Source organism: Kogia breviceps, chromosome 3 (assembly GCF_026419965.1).
Source record: "Kogia breviceps isolate mKogBre1 chromosome 3, mKogBre1 haplotype 1, whole genome shotgun sequence".
NCBI classification, from domain to species: domain Eukaryota; kingdom Metazoa; phylum Chordata; class Mammalia; order Artiodactyla; family Physeteridae; genus Kogia; species Kogia breviceps.
In genome coordinates, this window is record NC_081312.1 from 135,762,349 (window position 1) to 135,784,951 (window position 22,603).

General features: G+C 49.8%; 1 protein-coding gene across 11 annotated transcripts in view; it reads left to right on the forward strand.

The window, feature by feature from the left end:
- The window catches only part of MEGF11 (multiple EGF like domains 11), a 366,564-nt gene that overhangs the window by 289,792 nt on the left and 54,169 nt on the right, over positions 1-22,603 (forward strand). For all 11 annotated transcript variants that reach the window (XR_010839780.1, XM_067029616.1, XM_067029613.1 and 8 more), the window contains 3 exons: positions 4,007-4,143; positions 8,523-8,735; positions 17,015-17,189. Coding sequence is in view for 10 of the 11 variants with exons in the window: in XM_067029616.1 (XP_066885717.1) it covers positions 4,007-4,143; positions 8,523-8,735; positions 17,015-17,189 (525 nt within the window). In the remaining variant the exon portion in view is untranslated. The remainder of the gene's footprint in view (positions 1-4,006; positions 4,144-8,522; positions 8,736-17,014; positions 17,190-22,603) is intronic.

The window sequence follows — 22,603 nt, forward strand, 5'->3', positions numbered from 1 at the left end:
ATGGGAGGTAGGAGATGTGATCACCTGCCTTAGGAGTTCCCAGTCTGATGCCAGAGGCTGGCATCAGCCTCTGTGTGTGAGTGCACACACATACACACACACATATACACGCAGGAAACAACATACCTGAAGAGCTGGGAAATAGGACCAGTGATCATGAAGGAGCAAGGAGAGGTGTTTGGAGCTGAAGCTGTAAAATCATAGACGCTCAGGTTTGGGAAGGATTATTCATGGAGCCCCAAGCCCTGGCCTGTGGCCAGGATCATTTCCACGGCACCCACACCAACCACTGTTCACTGTCCACTGAGGGCATCCATGCCCATCCATGTCACTCACAGCAGTGATCATTAGATGCTTGGAGAGGCTGTGTTGTCTCATTGGCATAACCTCGAGTCCTTCACCATCTTGGCCCCCTCCACTTTTATGCTCCATTTAGCCGTGGCCCTCTTTAAGTGCAGCTGGTTTCCAGATTTTGACAAAACCATTTGATCTAACCTGTCCCGAGAGGAGCAGGACTATTGCGTCACCTCATCTCTAACCTTCTAGATGCCACACAGCCTGAGATCCCACTGCACTTGGAGACGTGCTTTCAGGTGACCGCAGGGCAGGTGTGTTGGGGCTGTCACAACAAAGTAGCACAGACTGGGTGGCTTAAACAACAGAAACTTGTTTTCTCACAGTTTTAGAGGCCAGAAGTCTGAGACCAAGGTGTTGGCAGGGTTGGTTCCTTCTGAGGCTTCAGTCCCTGGCTTGTAGACGGCTGTCTTCTCCCTGCATCTCCACGTGGCCTTCCCTCTGTACCTGTGTGTGTCCTAATCTCCTCTCCCAATGAGGACATGGGTCATATTGGATGAGGGCCCACCCTAATGACCTCATTTTAACTTTATTGCCTCTCTCAAGTCACGTTGTAAGTTGCCAGGGGTTAGGATATATGAATCTAGAGGGACACAATTCAGCTCATAGTAGCCGGAAAGAAACCATAAGACCACAGCCCTCTCAAGCAGATACTTTCCTGCCTGTCCTCTCTCCCTACCTCTCCCCAAAAAGCTTTTCTTCCAACCGGCAGTAACCAATTAATTATGTGGTTCTCCCACATGCTTCTCTGTCCCAGGTGATACTGGGCTCCCACCACCTGTACATCCGGTGTCTGCTTGGGTTGAACTAATATTAATGAAGGGCCTGCTCATCTCTAATCCCACTGAATCTTAACCACCTGGGAGACTGGGGGTTACCACTCGCATTTTCTAGATGAGGAAACCGAGGCTCAGGGTGATCACGTGACTTGTCCTCGCTCAGCCATCTGGAAGGAGGTAGAACTAGGGGTTGAGCCCAAGTCCTGACTTTGAGTCTACTGTTTTTCCCACCACACCAGGCAGCAGTCCTTCCAAGGTAACAGATTCCTTCAGGCCCCGGGAGCTCGAGCCTGAGGAGGGGCTTAGGGTTACAGGGACCTGGGGTGCTGCATTTGGGGAATACTGAGCAGGGGCTAAAAGAAGTGCTCGCCCTCCTATCCAAAAAAGTCTCAAGGATGCTTGATTTCCCCAGGAAGTGTTGAAAGGAAGCAAACTTTCCTATTGGCCTCTTTAGGGGGCCCTGGTCATGTCTCAGAAACTCTGAAGAGAAAGGGAGTGTGCAGTCTAACAGGGTGGATGGTGTATATGGGCGTCCGTGTGTGTGTAGGTACAGGGTACCCCACAGTGCTCTGTGATGGAGAGGTAGGAAGTATAAGCACAGCCCCCAGGATGGCTCAGAGTGTTTTTTCAGGGTCAGAATGTCCTTGTCCAAGACCACAGAGGACCGGCTCAGATGGTGGCCAGAAAGACTCATCTCTTCCCTCAAGAATCCCTGGAGCTTGTGGGGTACAGTGAGAAAGGCAAGCCCGGGTAACCCCACCACCTCCAGGAAGAAGAGGGACGCCCTCGTCTGAGCAGCTTTTCCCTGCCCCTCTCCTCATATACACACTCATCCCACAGCCCTGGGCTTCTGCCTTTGCTGTTCAGCCCCCCATCCCTGCCCCCCCTCAGCCCCGCACTGTCTGTTATGTGTAGAGGAGACATCTGAACGAAAAGGCCTCCCACTTAATTCATTACAAGTAAATTCGATGATATTGATAGATGACCCCGGTCAGCAGGATTTTCCTGCCTAAACTAGCTTCCTTGGGGTTGGCAGTTATTGGTGCTTAATAATTGTGTGTTGAACTAATTGATTAATTGTGGGAGAATCCTTGATCTCCATAAGAAAAATAACCATCTCTGGTATGGGAGAGGCTGGAAGGGCAGCAGGAGACAAGAGTAAGTTTAGATTTCTGTCTGATAAAGATCTAAGAGTCACATGTATAATTTAAAAATCATACACAGTATCTAATGCCACAAGGCTACTACTGGAGGGAGGGGAAAGTAGTCCTCTGTACCCCCCAGAGCTGTCACAAATCCCTCTCCTGAAAGGTACCAGCTTCAAATCTTTTAGGTGTTTCTTATGGCTCAGGACTGGCTCCATATTTCTACATAATGTGCCTTACCGCCATCTCGCAACTTGCTAGAGCCTCATTTCAAATATCTGGTGATCCCTGGCTTCCTGTTCATGTTTTACCATGATCCTTGGAAAAGCTGGTTGGAAGCCTAGGGGGCGGGGGGAGATGCCAGGCTTGTTGACGGATGGGACTCTCAAATATCATTATTTATAGGTCTTTCCTCTCAGTGTCCCTGGAAAGGAATCCTCCAGATCCCTGCCAGAGGGAGTAGAGTCTGGTCACTAGCATCGGAGGAGCTGAGCAGGGGAAGAGAGCAGAGGGTCTGACTGTTCAGCAGGCAGATCTCACAAGACCCCCATTTCTGTTGCCCCACTCCCCTTAGCTGTGCTTGGTGTCCCTGTGTCTGAAGCCTTTAGGGATCAACCTCCCCAAAAGTAAACTGCCAGTCTTGGGAAGTCACTTGGCTATTTGAAATGGGAGTAAAAATCTGGGGTCTAATTCCCTCTTTTTTTTTTTTTTTTTTTTTTTTTTTAAAGGATGGTTCCAATCATGGTTTGATAAATCTCCCTGGCTTACTACTTTATGTATTTATTTTTGTGGTACGCGGGCCTCTCACATCGCGGAGCACAGGCTCCGGACACGCAGGCCCAGCGGCCATGGCTCACGGGCCCAGCCGCTCCGCGGCACGTGGGATCTTCCCGGATCGGGGCACGAACCCGTGTCCCCTGCATCGGCAGGCGGACTCTCAACCACTGCGCCACCAGGGAAGCCCTAATTCCCTCTTTTATAAACGTTCAGACCGTCCCCCTATTTCCCCACCCCTGCACCTTGGCCTTCAGGCGCCCCTGGTGTCTCTGATTCCTCAGCTTTTCTGAGCTATGTCTTGCAACGCTTGCTTTGCAGGCACTTGGCATTGCTGAGAAAGCAGAAACCCCAGCAGTCACTGCTCATCTATCTGCCGGTCCATCTTCCACCACGTGACACCTCTTGTCCTCTACAGTCCCCTCTCCCCTTCCTTTTCTCCTTGTAGGTCTATACATTGCCCCCCTTTACTCTCCTGTTAGCTGGGTTTGGGAAAGAAGTAGAGATAAATGTGTGTTTCCAGACCACCATGTTTAATCACACCTCTGCTTTGTTTTTCCTCAGCACTTTATTGGGTACCGGTGTGAGGGCACCTAGCACCGTGCACTAGTTACCTGTTTTCTTGTCTCTCTCCCCAGTAGACTGGGAGGAGAGAAATTGAGTCTTACTCATATTTTCATATCCCGAGTGTCTAACGCAGGACCTGGTATACAACAGGCGCTCAGTAAGTGTTGCTGAATAATTAGATGAGCCAATTGGCCTCAGTCTGCCCATCTCTAGCTTTGAAGCCATGGTGTCCCGCTTTCTATGCTTCTGTGATCGGGGGAGAAGGTCCCACTGAGGGAATGGCGTGGTCCCTTGGGCTGTAGCAACTGTGCTACTTCTAGAAGAAGGTGGCCCCAGCATTGCATCTCAGCAGCACCACCTCTGCATGTCTTCCCTCCTGTGTTTCAGGGAGCAGTGTGTGCCCAGCCCTGCCCACCAGGGACATTCGGCCAGAATTGCAGCCAGGACTGTCCTTGCCACCACGGAGGGCAGTGTGACCACGTGACTGGGCAGTGCCACTGCACAGCCGGATACATGGGGGACAGGTAAGTAAGCTGTTAACTCTCGTCCTTGCTGTTCATAATACTCATTTTCACAGCAGCCTTGAAGAGAACAGCTCAGGTTTACCGGTCCACGGCCTTCTTCTGCCAGCTTTCCTGTTCCTTTCTCAGAAAAAGCATTTGGAGTCCTTCTGCCACAACCCAAACTTCCTGGCACTCAGCCTGCTGAGGGTACCCCCCACCCCCACCCCACCCAGCCCGGTGACCCAAGCCCTGACCTTGCATTGATTGACTCACCTGGGGAAGCGGGTGGGCACCTACCACCACTCTCTACTTGCTGCCCTCCTGGAGAGAGGCAGTGACACCGATAAGCCAAGGGAGCTGAGCGTGCAAACTCAGTTCACGCATTTTGCACAGTTGCTTTTAGAAGTGGATTTTTATTCCTGACGTGAGTTCTGCCAAAAGGATGCTGACGTCGGTTTGCATCCTCTGAAGGCCTGTGGCCTGAGAATAGGCTGAACAAGGGCACCAATGTCCTGGTATCAAACCAGCCTTGCAGCCTTCGTGGATAACCCACAGCACACATAACGGAGGGACTGCCAGACGTGTGCACTTGCCATATGGTAAGAAAGATTCCACGATGATAGGGCAGGCGCTCTAGAAGGAGCAGAAACGACAGCCAAGGTGTCTGACGGTGAGTGGATTCAGAGCTGGCGGAGGACGTTTGTCCAGAGAACTCGGGCGAGTCTCCTCCCTCTCACTCTGAACCACGTGTGTCTCTTTGAGCAGAGAGACGAGCAGTAGAGAGGAGGCTGTCCCACCCTTGCCTGCTTCTGTGGGATCCATGCTTCACCTCTGGCCCTGGATTTTGTTACTCTGCTTCCCCTGCCCAGGTAACAGCAGGAAGCAGGCCTGAATTAACCAGTGAGTCCTTCTGGCTCTGACCAACATAACTGCACCCCTCCAGCTCTCACTGAAGTCAGCCCCGAGGCCTCAGTGGTCCAGAAAAGAGATTTTCCGTTTTTAGCTTTGGGCTTGCATACCCCCAGCCTGAAGTCTTTTAAGCCAGATCTGGTCTCTTTGTGAGCCAGTGTTCATCTCCGTGAGCATCCCTGGCACAGAATGCGGGGTGTGGCATCTGGGGATCCATCCCTCTCTGACCTCTGTTGGAGACTGCATCTCTAGGGGGACAAGGGAGGCAGGAGTAAAGCACTGAGCCACCTTCCCATCCTCACCATCTCCCTGGATAAGTAGACATTGGGGATGAGCCAGCAAGGACAGGAGCCAGAAGACCCCAGAACCAGAACAGGACTCTGTTTCCGGCCACTTCCACGTGAGAGCGAATACAGCCCATTCGTTGTTGGAGACAAGCGGGCCCAGGGTTCCAGCTGACCGGACTCAGCACCAGCAGATCCAACCTCATTGGTGCCAAGATGTACCAAATGGAGAAATACCCCTAGTCCCTCTTGTTGGGGCCCAGCCCATGATCCTGAGGCAGAGAGAAACCCCAAAAGCCTCGGGGTCTTCAGGCAAGTTTCGTCAACCATCTACAGAAGAAGAATTCCTAGAAGGGCCCGGTAGCATTTGGGTTTCCCACCTAAATGGGCTGCCTGGTGTTTGTTTAATATTTTGTAAAATTGCCTCCATTTATTTTGTAGGTGACAGCTGCAGGAACCCACCCCCCATCATTGCGAGCATATTAAGGTTGAGTGGGTATAATAATGCAGGCCTCCCTGGTTAGGCAGAATCCAGTGCAAATTAAACATGAAACGTAATGAGGGTTTTGCAGCCCATTTTGTAATTTAATTGAGCAATGTATCTGGTTGTTAATGGCAACATCGGACACATTAGATTGATATGTTGCAAAGGAAGGATGTTTAAGTAGAAAACTAATTCCTGCTGTGATTACCCTTCTGTTCCACAGGCCCCATTATTAGCGTGCTTTGTGTAAAATTCATTAGCAATCATTGCTTGATCTCTAAATAAATAAGTTGTTTAACTTGTGGGTAGGAAAAAAAAAAGAGTCTGATTATGTAAATGGATTAGGTTGTCAATATTTCATTTCTAGATTCTTTTTCTGGGGCTGTGGAGTCAGTCCCTTTGTAAATATGATGGGGCAGGGATGTGCCCCTCAGAGAAGGGAGTTCACTCTCCAGGGCTCTGCCCAGTCCTGCTGGATGGGAGGGAGCAGGAATGTTCCAGTGAAAAGGAGGAATCCGGAGGTGTCTCCAGGCTGGGGTTCCTTCCCCTGGTGTCTGAGACATCCAGGAGAGAGGCAACCTGAGTGACTTCTGGGGAAATCCATTCTGAGGCAGAACAGAGGCTGGCAATCCAGATGGCAATTGTACAGCTCTTCACCACTCTGTGTCCTCCCCTTCTGCCTTGGTTTCCCTCCTCACCTCCTCCATCCTACTCTCTCCTCCTTCCTGTCTTCCATCTCCCACTCCTTCTCTCTATATCCCCTTCTCTCTTTCCTCTTCCTCCCTCTCTTTTCTGTTCTTTCCCTTGCTGAAGCCTCAAACTGACTCAAATGCAGCAAGATTTGTCAGAAGACGATCTGGGTGTGTGGTGGAAAACACTGCTTCCAACTCAGGACTCACCAAGAATTAATAAAGATGCTAAGGCAGTATTTTTCTAAACATCTTTTATGGTTCCCCTCTGCCCTGATTATTGTAGAAGATATTTGGAAAACCTGAAAATGGGAAAACATAAACATTAAATGACTTGTAATTCCTCAAGTCCACTCCAATGTTAACATTTGGAATTCTTCCCTTTGAGCTTTTTCATGCCAGAAGGGCTCTGTTAGGAGAATTATAGAAAACAGTATTAACAAGAGTAGTAATGAGAACTAACACTTCTTACTGAGCCCTTACCGTGCATGGGGCGCCTTTCTAAGTGTTTATACACGTTGCCTCATTTAATCCTCAAACACCTGGTGAGGTTTAGTTATTATCCTCCCATTTTGTGATGAGGAAGCAGATGTCAGAGCTGTAAAGTCAGTTCCCCATTCTCTGCACCTTTGAAGCAGTGTGGGGGTGCGGATACTCCAAAACCCCAGAGTCCATAGGCCATTTCTGTTTGTCTGTCTCTGGGACGCAGGGGTTGCCCATCTCTTTTACCCCATATGCCCCCAGGTTTACCCCTTAATTTGTTGCTGTGACGGCGAATTTACATCCCCTGGGAAATATCCCTGGGCTGGGGTGAGGGGCAGCAGCAGAGTTTACACCCACCCACAGAGGACCCACAACCAGTGGATGTCAGTTGATGATGCAAATAATTATCATTATGCTGGGAGTTCCAAGTACCAGGCCCCAGCAGAGGCAGGACACAAAGGGGGCCAGGTCCTCTTCTTTGGGGGGGCTCACCGGCTAATGGAAGAGGCTCAGCCCCTGCCTTGAGGGAACCCCCCCCCGCCATCCAAGGAAGAGGAAATAGTCCCTGTCTTGGGGGATTCTCCAGTCTGATGAAGGAGGATGCATCTTGTACTCATGGGGAAACTCGACACTGGTGGAAGAGGATCATCTCCCATATGACAAAGAGAGACTGTACATCTGTCAGAAAGACTCAAGGGGGCTTCCCTGGTGGCGCAGTGGTTGAGAATCCGCCTGCCGATGCAGGGGACACGGGTTCGTGCCCCAGTCCGGGAAGATCCCACATGCCGCAGAGCGGCTGGGCCCGTGAGCCATGGCTGCTGAGCCTGCGCGTCCGGAGCCTGCGCTCTGCAATGGGAGAGGCCACAACAGTGAGAGGCCCGCATACCACAAAAAAAAAAAAAAAAAAAAAGAAAGACTCAAAAAACAGAGACAATGAGTAGAAATAAAATTACCCCATTTCATCAAATCTAAGGTGCCACCGATTGTGAGATGCATCATTAGTTTATATATTGCTAAGAATGAAAAACACTGAAAATTAAACTATGACATGCCATCAGTTATAAGACTTAACTGGTTTCAGAGATGTTAGAATATATTTTTCAAACAAGGTTTGTTTAATGGGTACAGAAGTTTCAGTTTGGGAAGATGAAAAGGTTCTAGAGATGGACAGTGGTGATGGGTGCACAACAATATAAATGTACTTAATGCCACTGTACTGTACACTTAAGAATAATTTAAATGGTAAATTTATGTTATACTTATTTACTGCAATCAAAAAATGAAAAAAAAACCACATAAGGCCTATAATCAATGAAATATGATAGTATGAACTCAGTCCTGGGGACTGAGGGGAACTGGCATGGAGGAGGGAATGGACTGGGGTGACTAAACCACGGAATACTTCCTGGAGGAGGAGAGGAAAGAGGGGAGGAGGCTGTGAGGAGGTGCAGCATGCCAGGCCCAGGCCTGGAGGCAGGGGCGGTACGTGCTGGATGGATCTGGAAGGGCAGGTGAGGGGGCATAGCCTCACCCTTCTCTGCTATCCCGCAGGTGCCAAGAGGAATGCCCCTTCGGGACCTTTGGCTTCCAGTGCTCCCTGCGCTGTGACTGCCACAACGGGGGTCAGTGTTCACCCACCACCGGTGCCTGCAAGTGTGAACCTGGCTACAAAGGCCCACGCTGCCAGGAGCGACTGTGCCCCGAGGGCCTGCACGGCCCAGGCTGCAGCTTGCCCTGCCCCTGTGATGCCGACAACACCATCAGGTACGAGCTGGGGACAGGTGAGCAGGGGACAGGGGTGGGGCGGGCCCTGGTGGAGAGGGGACTGTCGGGGCACAAACCCCACCTCCAGCCGGATCATCCAGGCAGGCAGTGAAAGAGCTGGGACCTCAGCAATCACCTTCACTGGCCAGTCTGATGAAAAGACGTAGGCCAACCTGAGACCCCACACACAGGAGCAGGAGGGAACTTGGTGACCCTCAGGGAAACAGGGTGGGGATGGGTGGGAATGCGGGGGGGCTGGGCTCAGGGTGCCAGGGCCCTGGGGGCAATGTCTCGGAGAACTTTTTGCCTCCACACAGTCTGCATCTAACCAAGCCCTTTCCCAGCCCCAAGGGGCCCAGAGACAGGACCACCAAGGCAGAAGCAGGGGACTCGAGCCACAGAGGGACAGAGTTAGAAGGGACCTTAAAAATCGGTATGGCTGGACCTGGGGCCTGCAGAGGGCTGTCCGCTCAGGCCGTGGCTAGGGTGGAGGAGCAGGAGGGACAGAGGGCAGGCCCTCAGGGTCTTGGCTTGGGGCCAGCCTCTCCCTGCACTCTGTGTCAGTGGTTTTTAATCTGGGACTGGGATTATTTATCTAGGGATATCTGTATAGTTTGTCAGCAAGTGATATTGCTCTGCCATTATGGTGACTGTCATGGTTCTATATAAATGCCCTCCATCTGTCCCTCTAATGTTGCATGTTTTTAGCAGTTTGGAAGTTTTGTATATTTATTGTATTAACAGAGTGTCATAAACTAAAATGCTGTTTACTGGATGTTTGTATAATTTTAAATACTGTATCAGCACTTCAGAGGCAGAAGTTATGCTGAGGGCTTAATGTATATACAAATAACCACATTTGATTTTTAAGAAATAATCTGTGTATAATTCTATCATGTGCTACTAAACAAAATAAATAATATAAAAGGCTCAGTTAAAAAAAAAAAAGTGGGGCTTGGGGACATCTGGGCTGAAGCCCGCCCCAACCCTGCTTCCTGGAAGTGGAGATGCCAGAGCCACCCGGGGCCACATCCCCCAGCTCCCCTCAATGCCTGCTTCCTGCACCAGCTGGCACCACCCTCTGGTGATAAATGATGCTGTCGGGCCCCAGATTAAAGCTTCAAATGAGGCTGTCAGGCCCCAGATAAATGCTTCCACAGCTCTCTATGTGGCCACCTCTTATTAGGATGGTGCAGGGTGAGGGGAGTCTCCCTTCTCCCCTCAGGCCTGCAGGACAGCTCAGGGGAGGACCAGCTGCCCTGGGCAGTGGGTGCTGCTTCTGTCTGCAGGCCAGACAGAGATACCTGTGCTTTGTAGCCTTGTCTCTGGGACAGCCAGAACCTAGCCTCAGCCCCTCTTCATTTCCAGCTTTTGATTCTCCACACATCACCCAAGATCTTCGGGTCACTATAAGCAGAGGCCTCTTAGAAAGTGTTGTGGCTTTGACAGAATCTGTCCTCAGTCCTCAGTTCCTGGAGCTAAGTGGCTCGGGCAGTGCTGTCTGCAAGGGTAGAGGGTTGGGAAGGAGACCATTAAGAGGGGGCCTTAGAGCCAATGGAAAGGACTATATATGACTTAAGCATTCATTTGCTCAGTCATTCATTCAACAAACACTGAGAGCCTGCAGGGCCAAACACAAGAAAGAAAGGGTCCCTCAGCACGAGTCCAGCCCTCAGGAACTTGAGTCTGGAGTACCTACCCACACTGAGGACCTCCTACCATATTTCTTCAAATACAAGACAACACCAGTAGTGAGGCATCGCTTTATTTTATGTACTACTAAAACTGAGTCATGACATACCATTGACTGCATAGCACATCCATCAGAGATCTGAAAATGTGAGGCAAAGTGCATCTTAGAATCAATGAAACATATGCAGCTGGCCCTGCTGGGTCCCAACATGTACTCAAGTAACTGTGACCCAGGGCTCTATACAGAAAGCACCAAGGAAATCGCTTCACTGGTCAGGGAAGGCTTCCTGGAGGAGGTGGCTTCTGGGCTGGGTCTGGAGGGCGGGGTGAGAGCTCCAAGACTCTAAACACAGGGGTCCCACATGGCTGGTCGGGGGACAGGGCAGCTGCCTCAGGCTGTTCCACGGGTGAGGGGCAGCACCAGGAACCCCTACCCCTGCGGGGAAGCCAAGGGAGGACCGTGTCAGGGACAGGAAGCTAGGCTGCCACTGAGGTCCAGTGCAGGGAGAGTCCCTGCCACGGAGATCCAACCAACCCCCCAATTAAAGAGCTATTGTTTTCTTCCCATACCCAAGCAGCCGTGCCCTGCATAATTTATCCCTCCTCTGAAGGAGTCCTCGATGCATTATTAATCTGGAAGGACTCCCTCTTCTCCGTCGCTAATCTCGGCCCATTCAATATTGATGATTATTTGCTTTACTGTCTTTAACACGTGTCACATTTCAGAGGTTGGGAGGCAGTAGTGCTTCTTAAGCGGGACCCCGAGAGCACCTGGCAGCCAACCCCCCAGGCCAGGTTCCCCCGTGTCTGCTTGACTATCTCCTTGCAGGGAGCTGTGTCACAGCCTGAACTTGTGGGTCTCTGCAGCCTCAGCCTTGCACAGAGCCTGGCACAGAGCAAACCTTCATGAAAAAGAATCGCTGAATTCATCTTAAATCGTCCATTCCTCTAGGGTGGCTCTGCTCCCGAGCTGATGTCACCCTATTTTTTTTTTTTTCCGGTACGCGGGCCTCTCACTGTTGTGGCCTCTCCCTTTGCGGAGCACAGGCTCCGGACGCGCAGGCTCAGCGGCCATGGCTCACGGGCCCAGCCGCTCCGTGGCATGTGGGATCTTCCCAGACCGGGGCACGAACCCATGTCCCCTGCATCGTTAGGCGGACGCTCAACCACTGCTCCACCAGGGAAGCCCTCACCCTATTTTTTAAAAATATTTCACCCCTTTCCCTTGGCACACGGCCCCAGTGACTGAGCCCCCGACACTCACCGAATTTTTATTTAGTCTAACTCAGGATTTCTCAGCTTCGCCACTGTTGATATTTTAGGCTGGATAATTCTTTGTTGTGGACAGCCATCCTGTGCATTGCAGGATGTTTAGCAGTATCCCTGGCCTCTGCCCGCTAGATGCCAGTAGCAATACCCCAGCTCCAAGTTCTAGCAACCAAAAACGTTTCCTGGGTGGGGTGGGGGGAGGCAGAATTGCCTGAGGTTGAGAGCCTGTGGTCTCACTGCACCTCTCTCATGCTGCGCTTGGCTTTGTTCTCAGGGACACAGAGAACAGCTCTCTTCCTCTCTGTGGACACAGGTCACTCCTCTCTTCCTGTGAGCCTTTGTCCCATCCTAGAGCCTTCTCTCAGGATCCAAGAAAAGCAGAGGATGACTCTAGGACTCCTGATCCCCAGGCAGTTAAGCTGCAGGTTCTGGGTAGGTCGGGGACCCCTCAGTCCTGGCCTTAGAACTACCTCTGCCTGAGTCAGTGTCCTGATATGTGTACTTCTCCTCTGTCTTAGTTTCCCAATCTGTCTTTCACCTTTTATCAGCCCAGTGGGGGGTAGAAGTTTTCTTTGTGATCTTTGAAAGTGAAGCTTCCACCCAGCTCCCTGAGAGACAGAGTGTGGGATCCCCAGAAGCCTTGCCTCATTTCCCTGCTGGCTTCTGCAAGAGCTTGCAGCAGAGCCCCTCCAAGACAGCTTGCCAGGAAGGCCTTGAGCATCTTTCCTAGAGAAACAAAGTCTTCCCAACCCCCAACCATAGAAAACCCTCCTCTGCTAGCCCCAGCCTCTCCCGGCTCTGTGCCCCTCTGGAGAGGCTGCTTCAAAGAGGTTGAACCCACGTTCCCTGGGAAGGAAGAAGTGGCTGGTGAAATTCCCCACACTTCATTCCCTTTATAAATGCTTTGTAGCACACACAAAGCAGCCTCCTTCCTTCATAAAGGAATAACCTTGAGAAAGGGAACACCTATGTGTCAGACCTTGTCCATGTCCCCTCCACAATTGGAGTGCCATAGACAAATTCCAGCAGCCATGATTGTGGATTACCTTTGAAAGATTTGACTTAGCCACCAGATGCAGCATTGATAGAAATCTCAGAGCAGCCAGGAAAAACTGGCAGAAAATTCCACCCTGAAAAGATTCCTGTATTGTTCAGCTTTCGGCTCCTATTAACTTGTGATTAATCTATGTCTGGGGGAAGTGGAGAAAGGTGAGGGAAAAAAAAGGCAGAGCAAGCCAAACCAGCCTAAGCAGGAGTCACTTGCCTGCCATGTGACCCAAGGGAATGGCTCTGCCACCAACGGGGCAGGGAGCAGGGGACACCAGGGAGAGTGAGATGTGACAGAGGTGCCGAGAGCATGGTGATGGCACTTTTCAGTCCTAATCACTGAGCCAGCGATCATTCCCCACCCTCTTTTCAAAGGGATTTTGGAGTTTCTATAATAAGTGACAAGTAATCAAATTAAGAAAACAGAGGTGTTTTGTTTTTTAAAATAGAATTTTAGGGATATGGAAGGAGAGGGGAAGAAATGATCTCAGGTTTGGTTTTGAGCTTTCTGGTTTCTCAGAGTAAAAAGGTAAAATTGGTGTTGAGACATACCCCTAAGCATCCGAAACACTGGCGGTTGAGATGGAAAGCAGAAACGCAGGAGAGCTTAGAGGCCAGCGTTCGCCAGCTCACTGTGCGTCTAGTATGCTATTCACAGGGTGGTCTTCACACCAGAGCAAGGACCTGTAATGAGAGAATCTCTTGGAAAGAAGGGGAGAAGGATGCCTGAGACCCTTCAGAATCTCAGGGGCTGCACAGAGCTGATGACGGCAGCCGGCGCTGCCGGGTTACTTCCTGGGTCCAAGCATGTCAGTCTCCACGACTGTAACCGAGGCAGTCCCTCTGACGCTAAACCAAAACCTCAGAGGAGACCCCTAAAAAGTTGGAACCGAGAAAGGCCATGCCTTAGGGCTTTGCTGGGAGTGTTGGGGACAGAGAGGAGCACCCCACAACTGTCTGGCTGAGGGTCAGGGCCACCAAGTAGGGGCCCCCTGCCCCATGACACCTGTGCAGGCCACTATTTCCCCTTACAGTGTGGGACCCAGGAAGGAATTTTTCTAGAACCATGAAAGTCAGGAAGTCTTCAAACATCCATTCTTTCCACACATTCTTTTTTACATATTATAATTTTTATCACTTTTTGTCTATTTATGAATATAGTAGATGCTCAGTTTGAGAAAGGCAGAGAATATATAGAAATTTAAAGAAAAAACTCAGAGTCACTCATAATTTCTCAATCCAGGGGTGAGTACAAAAACCATTTTGTTGTAATTTGTTCATTCTTCATCCATTTCTGATTCACTTTGTTTTCATATTTTAGATCATGACTTTATACACAATTTGCTTATTTCACTTACCCTTATGTCATATCATTAAATAGACTGGAAAACATTTGAATACTTTTCTAACATGCCTTCATATGAATTGTCATAATTCATTTAAGCAGTACCCTGGTGTCAGAGGCAGCATGAGGCAGTGACCAGAACATGGCCAGAAAGACCTGGGTTTGAATCCCAGCTGCCACTGAGTTAGTGGTGTGACCTTGGGCAAGTCATATAACCTCCAAGTGCCATCTGAAAAATAGAGGCTCTAATGCCTAACTCACAGGCTTACTTGAAGATTAGAAATATAGGTGTAAAGTGCCTGGTGCTTTATAGCCTGGTCACATTATTTATTATTATTTAAATTGCCCGCATTTTTCCACTGTTATAAATAATGCTTTGGGGAACATCTCCATGCATAAATCTTTCTCTACAACTGTGACTATTTCCTTAGGATAGATTCTTAGAAATGGAATTACAAGACCAAAGGGTCTGAATATTTTTAGGACTCCTGATATATAACCCCACATTGTTTTCCAGAAACCTTTACCAGCATTGAGCATTGTCCCTTTAAAAAAAAAACCAAAAAAACTTTACCATTTTGATAGAGAAAAAGTGATATCCAATTGTTGTTTTGACTTGATGATTAATGAGACTAAACATTTTCCAAAATGACTATTAGCTACTTGCACTTACTATTCAGGAACTGTCTGCTCTTATCCATCCCTCATTTTCCATGAGAAGATCAGGGCTCCCAGAAATTGGCTGGGCTTCACACAATTAGTTTGTCCATTAATTCATTTGCCAAATATGTATTAGTATCTTCACGGTGCCAGGGACTCTGCTGGCCATTGGGGTACAATACAGAAGTGAAATAGACAAAGGGCCCTCCCCCATGGAGCTGCCACCTGGTGGGGAGACAGGTGATTAAACAAGTCAACAGACAGAAAATAATTACTCGTAGTAAAAGTACTGTTCATGGGCTTCCCTGGTGGCGCAGTGGTTGGGAGTCCGCCTGCCGATGCAGGGGACGCGGGTCCCTGCCCCGGTCCGGGAGGATCCCACGTGCCGCGGGGCTGCTGGGCCCGTGGGCCATGGCTGCTGAGCCTGCGCGTCTGGAACCTGTGCTCCGCGGCGGGAGAGGCCACAGCAGTGAGAGGCTCGTGTATCGCAAAAAAAAAAAGTACTTTTCGTTCCCAAATATTTAATTAGGCAGTGAATATGAGCCAGGCACTGGGGATCCACCAATGACCGAGGGAGACAAAGCCCATATCCTCGTGGAACTTAGCAGAACCAAGATTTGTACGTAGGCTCCTCCTGCCAGCCCAGAGCATGCGCCATCGGACCATATCCCTTGAGCTGGACTCCAGGGCAAGGAAGCCGATGACACAGGGAATCCAAGAAGCTTGTCTCTGACATCCAGCATCTTCTCTGGAGTGTTGGTCTGGGCTCTCCCAGAAGCAGATGCCGAGAGCAAGAGATTTACTAGGGACACAGCTATGAGGGAAAATGGGCAAGGGGCTGGGGAGGCTAGGAGAGCATGAGACTGCAATGCAGGTCTGACCTGTGTGAAGGAAAGAGGGAAGGAAGGTTGATTGGAAACTTTTAGACTGAAGCACAGTTCTAAGAAAGTTTGGCAAGATGGGGAGTCTTTAAGCCAAACCTGTGCATCAGAGGAGTCCCAGATTTCCCAGGAGTGTGTCGACCTTAATATCCCTGCTGTGCTCTAGCTGAGAGCAGCCCAGGGGAAGTGTGACCTCTGAGAAAATGCAGTGATGGATTTCAGACGCAGTAGCTAGGACCATCAGTCAATTACACTCCCCACAGAAGCTCTGAGAAGAAAATGGTCACCACACCCGGCATCATGGATGCATATTGGCTGTTGGATCAGACCTCTGCCAGCCAGAGTTTGCCTGACTCTCTAGAGGTCATGCCAGGCAGCCCCTGCCTCCAGACTAATGGTTCTTTTGCTGGGCTAGCCAGAGAGGGGATGGAGACGATCTTGCTTCCTCTTAAAGAGCCCTAGCAATGCATGGATGGAGGGTATCCTCTCCAATACAGACATTGCCATAGAGGGGAGGCCATATCTGCCCCAAGGTTCCATTTTAACTCAGCAAATGTTCATTGAGTACCTACAATATGCAGAGTAACTGGGTCTCACTGCAGCCCTCTTGTGTCTGCCCACACACTGGGCATCTGCCTTGGGTGCAGAGTGGGTGAAGTGCTGGACCTCACAGTCCATAAGGGAAGAGGCTGCCTCCTGCTTTGGTCTCTGTGTATTTGTATTATAAAGAGCACTTGTTTGGGAGTCAGGAGACCTGTGTCTAATCCTGATTTTGCCACTTCCTTGCTATGTAACTTTAGGCAAATTATATAACAACTATGAGCCTCAGTTTCTTGGGGCTAATAAGAAACATGTAATAAGACCATGTAATCTTGGCATCATCTGGCAAACAAATAATACATTAAGAAATTTAACCTCAGAACTTCCCTGGTAGTCCAGTTGTTAAGAATCTTCCTTCCAATGCAGGGAATGGGGGCTCGATCCCTGGTTGGGGAACTAAGATCCCACGTGCCATGGGGCAACTGAGCCCACGTGCCACAACTAGAGAGCCCACGTGCCACAACGACAGAGCCCACACGCTCTGGAGCCCACGCACCACAACTAGAGAGAAGGCCGCGTCACAACGAAAGATCCCACGTGCCATAACAGAAGATCCCACGTGCCACAACTAAGACCCAACTAAGCCAATAAATAAATAAATAAATAAACAACTCACAACTGGGGGAAAATACTTGCCAAAAAAAAAAAAAAGAAAGAAAGAAATTTGACTTCAGAGGCCCTTCGATCCTGCAGCCCTGGGCAGACCAGACTTGGGGTGGGCAGAGGGTGGAATATGGCTGCATTCCTGACCAGACTGTCCTCTCATCCTTCTCTCATCTGCTCAGCTGCCACCCAGTAACTGGAGCTTGCACCTGCCAGCCAGGGTGGTCTGGCCACCACTGCAATGAATCCTGCCCTGCTGGCTACTATGGCGATGGCTGCCAGCTGCCTTGCACCTGTCAGAATGGCGCCAACTGCCACAGCGTCACTGGGAGCTGCACTTGTGCCCCAGGCTTCATGGTAAGATGGGAGGGGACTCCCATGGCCTCTCCGCCCAGCCCCGCCCCTACACAGGAAAGGAGGGGCCAGCTCCTCCCACTTCCAGGTGGAATCAGGGAGTGTGGCCCTGTGCCCATGGATGCAGAATGAGGGTGTCTCCATGTACCACTCAGAGATAGAGTCCATGACCAGAGAGCTGCCAAGGCTGTTCTTAAAGGCCGATTCTACTGGGGTTTGTAACTGTAAAAGTAATGGAAGGAAGGTGTCTTTCTGTTGTCCCCTCACCCTGAAACACCAGTTGTCTTCTTTGGTGTTTGGACAAAGAAGACAACTGGTTTGGATATTGCGTCCATATCCTATGCACACAATATTTTTCCATCATAATAACCACAGAGCACATAACAAGCACAGAGTTTTGTATTTTGCTCTCTTTTTTCCCATATTTGCTGCTTGGGCTTCTTAATTATCATTTTAAATGGCTGCATGACACTGCAGGAGCTGATGGACCCCCTGCTGACTCAGCCATTCCCTTACTGCTGAATACTGATTTGTTTCCAATGTTCACAACAAATGTTGCAATGAGCATCTTCCTACAAACAACATTTCCCCTCCTATTGAATTATTTCCTTGGGGTGACTTCCCAGGGTCAGTGGGCATAATGTATTTATGGCTCTTGATGGATGTGGCCATATTACTTTACTCAAGGGTTATATAAATCTACACCACCAGCAGCCATGTATGAATGTACCTATTTCAAAACAACTCTGCTAACATTCTTTTCTTTTTTAAATTTTTGCTAATTATATAGGTAGAAAAGGCTCCTCAATATTGCTCTAATTTGCATTTCTCTGATTACTAGGGAGAGTAAACCTTTCCCCCACGTATTTGTTTACTATTTATTTTCCCTCATGAATTATGCTGGTCTTTATGAGGTTTGATTCCAGGGAACTTGACATTGGAAGTGGAATCCTGTTCAATGGTGGGGCATGCCCAGTGGGTCTGAGGACCCAAACATTCAGGGGACCCCGTGGCCAGATTTTTTTATGGTGCTATAAGAAGTGGTTTGTGTAGTACAAAGAGTGGCCTTTGCAATCAGCCCAGGGTCACATCCTGGCTGTCCTACTCACCAACTGTGTGACCTTGGGCCAGTGAGTTAACCTTTCTTGGGATCAGTTTCCTCACCTGTGGAATGGAACACCTGCCTTGCAAAGTTGTTGTCAGGTGTACAGATGGGCTATACTGTATGGAGTACCTTGCCTCAGTGCTTCTCAGACTTTAGTGAACTCAGAAACCGCCAGCAGACCTTGGTAAAGTGCAGGTTCTGATCCGGTAGATCTGAGGAGGTGCCTACGGTTCTGCATTTCTTTTTTTTTTTTTTCCTTCAAACATTTATTATTTATTTATTTGTTTATGTATTTATTTTGGCTGTGCTGGGTCTTAGTTGCAGCACGCGGGCTCTCGTTGCAGCATGCAGACTTCTTAGTTGCGACACGCGAACTCTTAGTTGCGGCATGCACGCGGGATCTAGTTCCCCGACGAGGGATTGAACCTGGGCCCCCTGCATTGGGAGCGCGGAGTCTTACCCACTGGACCACTGGGGAAGTCCCGGTTCTGCAGTTCTAACAAGCTCCCAGGTGATGCCAACGCTACTGGTCAGTGGCCTCACTTTGAGTAGGAAGAGGATGGTGCTCAACTTGGGCTGCCCATTGGAATCACCTGGGGAGCTCTACAAACACTGATGCCCCTGTCCCCTCCTGGAGATGCTGATATATTTGGCCTGAGTGTGGTCTGGTTGTGGCCAGTGTGCTGCCAAGGTGGTGATCCACTGGAAGGAAGCCCTTGTCATGATGTAAGAGTACGGGTTTGCCTGGTGACAATGTCTTTTGTGGGCAGGTTGCCCCTGGTCTATACAACAAAACTCTGTTCAGCTCCTTCTTCCCCCTCCCCAGTGCAGATAAAACTGGGTGAAGGTGACTCCAGTGGCATCTTCAAAAGAGAAAAAGATCTGTCGCTCCTGCAAGTTTCCTCTCTAATTTACCTTTACTGGTGTGAGCTTGGTCCATAACTTCCATAGAAAAATGGAGTGCCCGAGGTTTGGGGTTTGGGTAGGAGCAATGATTGTTTGGGATTAAAAGTCTCACCTAGTCAAGTGATCAGGTGACTGAAGCCAAAATAAAGTGACCACACAAGACTTCTTGGGGGCCATCCAGACCCCAGTCCTAGCTTGGCTACCAGGGTAGTTCTGACTTTGGGCAAGTGGCTTCCGCTCTCAGGGTCCTAGTTCCCTCATCTGTAAATGGCGAGTGTGCAGGGGGAGATGAACTGACTGATTTCTAAGATGGTCTATTATGCAGACTCCACGGACCAAGTCAGGAAACACACCCTTCTGGAGGAAATGAGAGAAAGTAGGAACGAGTGTGTGTGTGTGTATATGTGTGTGTGTGTGTGTGTGTGTGTGTGTGTGTGTGTGTATTGGCCAGGGGAAGGGGGGCTCACTGAGGTTGTTAAAGTCTGATTGTATACATTGTCTATGGGCCTCCCTTTTCCCCCTTCTTCACCCCCAGCTGCCTGCCTAGTCACTGCTCCTCTAAAGAAGGGGAAATCCAGGCCCTGGGTGGGTGAAGGTTGGGGGTGGTCCTAGAGAGGCTAGTGTCTGTGGACCCACTGCCCCCAGGCCATGGCTCCAGGAATCTGGAGGCCAGGCCACTGCCTCTCTTCCTTCCATCTGGGATGCAAATGACTTCCTGCTCTTGAACTTTGGGGGACTTGGCACTTGTAGGAATCATCTTGATGTGGAGTCCCACCTGCCTGGGGCGCAGGGCTAAATAAGACAGATTGTGAGCCAAGCGGCCCTGGTGAGACCCTGTGAATTCCCATCCATCTCCTCCTGCCAAGCCTCATTTTATCCGGAAAGGTTCTTTTGGGATGCTGTCGGGTGTTGAGCAGGAGCTTCCTGAGGTGATTACGGAATAGTTAATTGCTCTCGTCCAGCGTGGCTCATTTCTGCACACACCAGGTTCCAAGGGGGAAACCAAACTATTGCCCTCACCCCAGCTTCTGAATGAATGCAACTTCCTGCAGCTAGCCAGCTCTGGTCAGGGTGGGAGATCAGAGCAGTGAGAAAGCAGACTTGGCTGAGACCCTCCCCAAAATGTCCTGCAGTCAGTGATAATTAGCATTGCCTTTATTTGTTAGTTGGTTTGTGAATTTATGCACCTGCCTTTTTCCTAGAAAGAGTTTTAGGATGGGCAATTAATTTGAGACGAATTAAAAGAACCCTTTTCTGAGAGTTTGGAGACCTTAAGCCTCAGCTCAGTAACCTTGGACATGTCGCTTTACCTTGCTGGGCCTCAATTTCCTCATCTGTAAGGTGAGAGTCACATCAGTCCTGTCTGCTATTGGATGTGAGTAGCCAACATGGTAATGGATGTGAGGCCATATCCTCAGCTGTCCTCTCCCATCAGAGCTCTTCCTGCCAAGGGCTCTTTAGGGAGGATGTTGGGTTACATTTGTGAAAACAGAGTCTCTCAGTCTGAGGGCTGAGAATGGCCTCAGGCTCAACATAACCATGAGGAGTACTGAACGACCCCTGGGAGCCCAGTGGCATGCCTGATCCAGCCAGGTGGTCCCCACCCCCTGAGGCCATAATAATATGGGGCAGAAACAAGCCCACCTGACACTCAGGGTGTTCTAACCCTTACACTCTTTCTCCTTCCTTCCCGGGACACTGGATATTTTCTCTGCCAAGAACTTGGGGAGCTGCTGGGGGTATAGAAAGGCTAATCAGACGCCCATCCAGCCTTCTAAGAGCTTGTGCCCAATAATAGTCATATTCACATTAGCAGCAAACACTTATTGAGTCCTTGCGAAATGCTTCATCTCTGTTCCTCACAGGAGCCCTCCAGAGGTGCACTTTCACATGCCTCAGCTTGAGAATGAGGAGAGGAAGTTCAAACAGGATAAGTGACTTGCCCATGATCACAAAGCCAGCAGTGGTGGGAGCCACCACAGCTCTCATCTATTAGATGATAGACTTTGACTGATGGGTCACCATGGAACCACACAAATCTGGGTTCAGATCGTGGCCTTCCAATCCCCACTGTCGCTACTGAAAAGTCACTTATCCTGCCTAAGTCTGAATTTCCTCATCTGTTAAGAGGAGACTTAGCCATGAGAGTGAGAAACTTCAAATGGAAGGTTCACGGCTCAGGGCCTGGGACACTAGATGCCCAGTAAAATGGCAGTCATTGCTGGTGAAATGTGACAGTGTGGGAGAACATTGCTTCCCTCAAGCTCGGCACTCCCTTCCAAGGAGAGTGTCAGGATGAGTTATGCCCAAGGATTCCCGATGCAATAAAGTCATAAACGTGCACAGCTGCTGTTCCAGGCAGGTCCACCCAAGCACCTGTGGATCGCCCTCAGTGGTCAGTGTCAGGATGCGCTGTGGGGTGGACATACCTGTCAGTGTTTGGGGAAATGATCATAGGGATGGAAGTGGGAAGAGAGTCTGGGCATTTTACATGTTAGCTTGGCAGCAGCAATGGAATCACCTCGGGTATGCAATGCTGGACTACATTGGGGCTGCTGAGTGCGAGAAAAGAGCCCTGGGCTGAAAGGCAAGAAACCAAGTTCCTAGCTCTGGTTCTTCTAACTCTTGGGGCTTCCATTTCTCATCTATAAGATGGGAATGAAATTCTCTGTCCAACAGAAACAATGGTGTGGGAGCCAATCATTAAAATGGGAGTACTTAAAATTGGGCGTGGCATTGGTTCAGCACCTTGGACAGTTCCCACGAGCTTCTGCTGCAAGGTTGTTCTTGCCCTGTTAGAACCCAGGTTCCTTACCCAGCCAGAGCACCAGGGTGAACAGGGGTAGGGGAAGGCAGAGTGAGGGTCACATGACAGGGGTCTCAAGCTGGCAGAGTCCTGGGAGTGTCCAAGTGAGGGATGATTCAGGAAGTGAGGGGAGAGTATTGTGGTTGAGGGGACTAAGTGAAGCTATCCATCCACTTGGAAGTTGGGGTCCCATCACCCCTCTCCATGGCTTCTCATTACCCACCAAATAAAGCTCAAACCCCAGTCCTTTGTAACCTGCCCTTAAAACTAGTTAGTCCACCCTAACCTAATCCCCTGCTACCTGCCACAAACCTGTGCTGTGGCCGCACATATCCGCTTTTCCCCAGACACAGTGTCTGCTTTGGGCCTCTGCCTGTGCTGTTTCTCAAGCTTTTCCCTCTTCCTTGAATGCCCTTCCCACTGTCTTTATCTCAGTCTATGAAAATCCTTGTCAGCCTTTCAGGCTAAAATCAAAGGCTGCCTCTTCCATGAAGTGTTCCCTGAATATTCCTCACTTTAGAATTAACCCTTTCATCTCCTCCTTTCCCACAGCACACAGCTCAGAGTCTGTCTCCCTCCAACCCTGCACCTCCTACGGCC